Consider the following 3,970-nt stretch of genomic DNA (forward strand, 5'->3'; position numbering starts at 1 on the left):
TTATTGCCACTAGGGCGTTTTGCCTCGCCAAAATGTTAGATGTTTCTTCAAAATGTGGAAATTTTCGGGTTTTCCGACCTTCCCATGCAATTAAAAGGAATTTGATTTGTTTGTTAATTTTTGTGATTTTTTTCAGCAGTGAACACGCATGTTAGCAAAAATAAGCGAAAAGATTGGTGCTGTATTTCTTTGTTTTGCGATGCGATGAATATATGTTCAGTGAGATGTAAAATGGAACAGTTCCCCTAATTGAGTACTCCATTCGTGACTTATTTAAAACCCAAAGCAAATGATTGAATATTTGCATTGGACTAAATATAACAAAAGACGAAACAATGATAGAGCTTTAGCTAATGCTTTAAGGCTAGCATGATCCTGTTGAATAATCAAACGATGAGTGTACCAGGGATGTGATACGTGTGATATGCATATTACCTAGTACAAGTATAATAACACAAAATGTTTACAAAATTTCACTACCGAACAATTTATTCTCCCGCTCAAGCATTACTTTTCTCATCTTTCACTGGAAACAACCAAAGCGTGAACAAAAGAAAAATAATTCGACAATCATCCTTCAACATCCTAAGTTCTCATTCATTTAGTATTTGGCATAGACGGCTGGGGCATGGGCGTAGGTCAAAGCTGGCTGGTAGCTGGCATAAGTCAGAGCTGGAGCAGCTTCGACGTAGTGAGCCTTCAGAGCCGGGGCGGCAGCATAGGTCAGAGCCGGGGCGGCAGCATAGGTCAGAGCCGGAGCAGCAGCATAGGTCAGAGCTGGGGCAGCCTCAACGTACTGGGTCTTGGCCACAACTGGAGCGGCGGCGTAGGTGATGGCTGGAGCAGCAGCGTAGGTCTGGTGGTAAGTGGTCTTCTCGACTGGAGTGGCAACAACGGTCTTCTGGACAGCTGGGGCGAACACTGGCTCGGAGATCTTGGCATCGTGATGGACGACCGACGAGCTGTGGTGGGACACTCCAGTTGGGACGTTCTTAACAACGGTTCCTACGTGAGCGACGGTTGGCTCCTCAATAATGCTTTTCTGGTAAGCAATTTCCTTCTGAGCAACGAGGGCTGGCTGATGAACCACAGACGTGTATGCCAAAGGAGCCGAAGCCACCAAGGTCGCACTTGGGGCAGCAGCGGCAACGGCAAGAACAGCAGACAACACCACCTGGAGAGCAATAAGACAGAATCAGAAAGTAAATCACATAGATTAGTCTACATTTTCGGAATTCCATCAACCAAGCGTAACCACAGAAGTCGTGCTATAGTCAAGCAATCTACTAAATAATGATAATTACCAATCTGAACATTTTTAAAGATTGTTTCCAAAGGGAAGAGAGGTCTGTGTTGAATAGTTGTTGTTGATTGTTTGAAGGTATATTATTTGACTGTACCTCCTGCTCGGGCCGACGCCGCTTTTATATCAAGCACAAGAAAACAGATCACAAAGCTCGATCCACGCACGGCATGTAGAGAATCCGGACCCGGTCCGAAGACGGCAACAAGCAACAGGCTGCGTCGTCTCTCGCGTTGACCGGAGCCCGAGAGTGTGCGGGTGAGCGGCTGCCGAAGTTTCACGCCACTTCGTCGCACATTATTCTACACTGCCATACTACTGTCTTGTTCTACGCTCTCCTTTACTGCCAATATTAGCCGGACGGGGGCTGTAACGCAGCGACTTCAATAAACATAAGGGGTAACTCGAGAAATTGAAATAAAAAAAATCCTTCAACCAAAGTTAATTCCGGATCTTCTGGACCGTGCATTCTTTAGGCAAAAGGAATGGTGAATGGTGAATGTTCCATGTTTCGTCAAATTTGGCAATGTTATGCAGAATTTGGTTTCATAATTCTTAATTAATATTTAATTCGACATTTTAGAATGAAATATAGAAAAACGACAACAGAAGCACAAATGAACAATTGTAATGAATGTTTAGAAATGTTGTTTGTGAAAAATCGGTTGATAGACCCTGCTCAATCATTATAAAATTCTAAGAAATTATCTAAATCTCATTCGTAAAAACATCATCGAGCATTCGGGCTTTCGATCAAAACATCGTTTTTTGGAGTGAGAAAGGCAAACATAAATACTGTTTATGGACATAATTATCTTTAGAGTTGTGGTTTATCATTTCAAATCAAAAAATGAACTAAAACAACTCATTATTGCACAAAGTCTTACATACTATTAAAAGGAAGCTATACAAATAAAAACTCGCCAGGAAAAATTAGAAAATTGCCAATAAAGAAATCAGGATATTAGCAATAAATAAATATAAAATTTCCTCAAATAATGCAATTAAAAATATACAATTAAAAAAAATCCACAAAACAAAAATAAACTAGCACTTTAAAAGGCAAAATTTTCAATTATAAGTAGAATTTCCAATAAAAAAAATCAAAATGTTCCACAGAAAAAATACTAAATTTCCATAAATAACCCAATATTATCAATAAACAATTACAAAACTTTCCACAAAGTAAATATTTTTTTCCACAACAGATTAAAAATTTTCCACAAAAAATACAATAAAGAGTAATACAAAAATATGAAAGTTTCCATAAAGAAATATGAAAAAGCAATAAAACTGAGCATTTTTCCATAGATGACCCCTTCTTTAAAAGCGTTTAAAGTTCATGGTAAAATTTATCAGATTAATTGCTTTTTTTGTATTTTTTATGGAAATTTTCTGATTACTTTGTGGAAAATAGAACAAAAAATTGTTATTGTTTATTGCTAATATTGATTTATTTATGGAACTTTTGCATTATTTGTTAAACTTTTTATTTATTTACTGCTCAGTGCTCATACCTTGATTTCTTTATTAAAAACTTCCTTATTTTCTATGGAAAATTAGGCCGTTACAAATATATAATTAACATTCTGTCCTACTGGTCTCCGAAAGGTCAAAGGGGGGGGGCGTTTAATAAAAAAAGATATCAAAATGAAAACAAAATAAAAACTAAAAACTCCTGGGATTTGATAGAGACTGTTTTGAAAATTCTCAAAATTATCCGAATTGCGTGATTACTGCTGAAAAAAATCACAACAATAAAAAAAACCAGATTAATCCACCTAGCGGTGATGATGCCTTTCTCGTGCGGTAAAAAATAGTATTTTGGGCATTACTTCTGAGCCAATCGTCTGATCGGGCCAATATTCAATGGGAAATAATGAGACAAGATTCTGCGTCGAATGCAACCTGTTGCGAGGAAATCGGTTCAGGGTAAGTGCATTAAAAGTAAGCTAGATTTTTTTACGCGCTTTTTTCTGAGAAAAAGTATTTTGGACATAATTACCTAGCCCATTGTCCGATCCGTCCAATTTTCAATAGGAAACAATGGGGCAGAATACTGCGTCGAATGCAGCCTGTTGTGAGGGAATCCGTTCAGGGTAAGTGCATTAAAAATGAGCTAAACTTTTTTACGCGCTTTTTTTATGAGAAAAAGTATTTTGGCCATAACTACCAAGCCCATTGTCCGATCCGTCCAATTTTCAATAGGAAACAATGGGACAGGATACTGCGTCGAATGCAGCCTCTTGTGAGGGAATCCGTTCAGGGTAAGTGCATTAAAAGTGAGCTAGACTTTTTTACGCGCTTTTTTATGAGAAAAAGTATTTTGGCCATAACTTCCAAGCCCATAGTCCGATCCGGCCAATTTTCAATAGGAAACAATGGGGCAGTATACTGCGTCGAATGCAACCTGTTGCGAGTTTGGTTGAGGGTAAGTGCAAAACAAGTGAGCTAAACTTTTTGCTCTTTTGGTGCGCACACACACACACACACGCACACACACACAGACATCACCTCAATTCGTCGAGCTGAGTCGATTGGTATATAACACTATGGGTCTCCGAGCCTTCTATAAAAAGTTTGTTTTTGGAGTGAACATATAGCCTTTACGTATACTTAGTATACGAGAAAGGCAAAACAAGTCAAGGAGCAGTAATCCTACTAAAA

The 3,970-nt window shown here is 38.4% G+C and overlaps 1 protein-coding gene across 1 annotated transcript; it reads right to left on the reverse strand.

The window, feature by feature from the left end:
* Nucleotides 1-462: 462 nt before the first annotated feature.
* LOC134214720 (cuticle protein 16.5-like) lies at nt 463-1,458 on the reverse strand. The gene is made up of 2 exons (XM_062694040.1): nt 1,305-1,458; nt 463-1,174 (listed from the first exon to the last, which is right to left on the reverse strand). The coding sequence occupies exons 1-2, from the start codon at nt 1,314-1,316 to the stop codon at nt 602-604; spliced, it is 585 nt and encodes a 194-aa protein (XP_062550024.1). The 5' UTR covers nt 1,317-1,458; the 3' UTR covers nt 463-601.
* Nucleotides 1,459-3,970: the final 2,512 nt, after the last annotated feature.

This window comes from Armigeres subalbatus, chromosome 2, assembly GCF_024139115.2.
Source record: "Armigeres subalbatus isolate Guangzhou_Male chromosome 2, GZ_Asu_2, whole genome shotgun sequence".
In the NCBI taxonomy this organism is placed as follows: Eukaryota; Metazoa; Arthropoda; class Insecta; order Diptera; family Culicidae; genus Armigeres; species Armigeres subalbatus.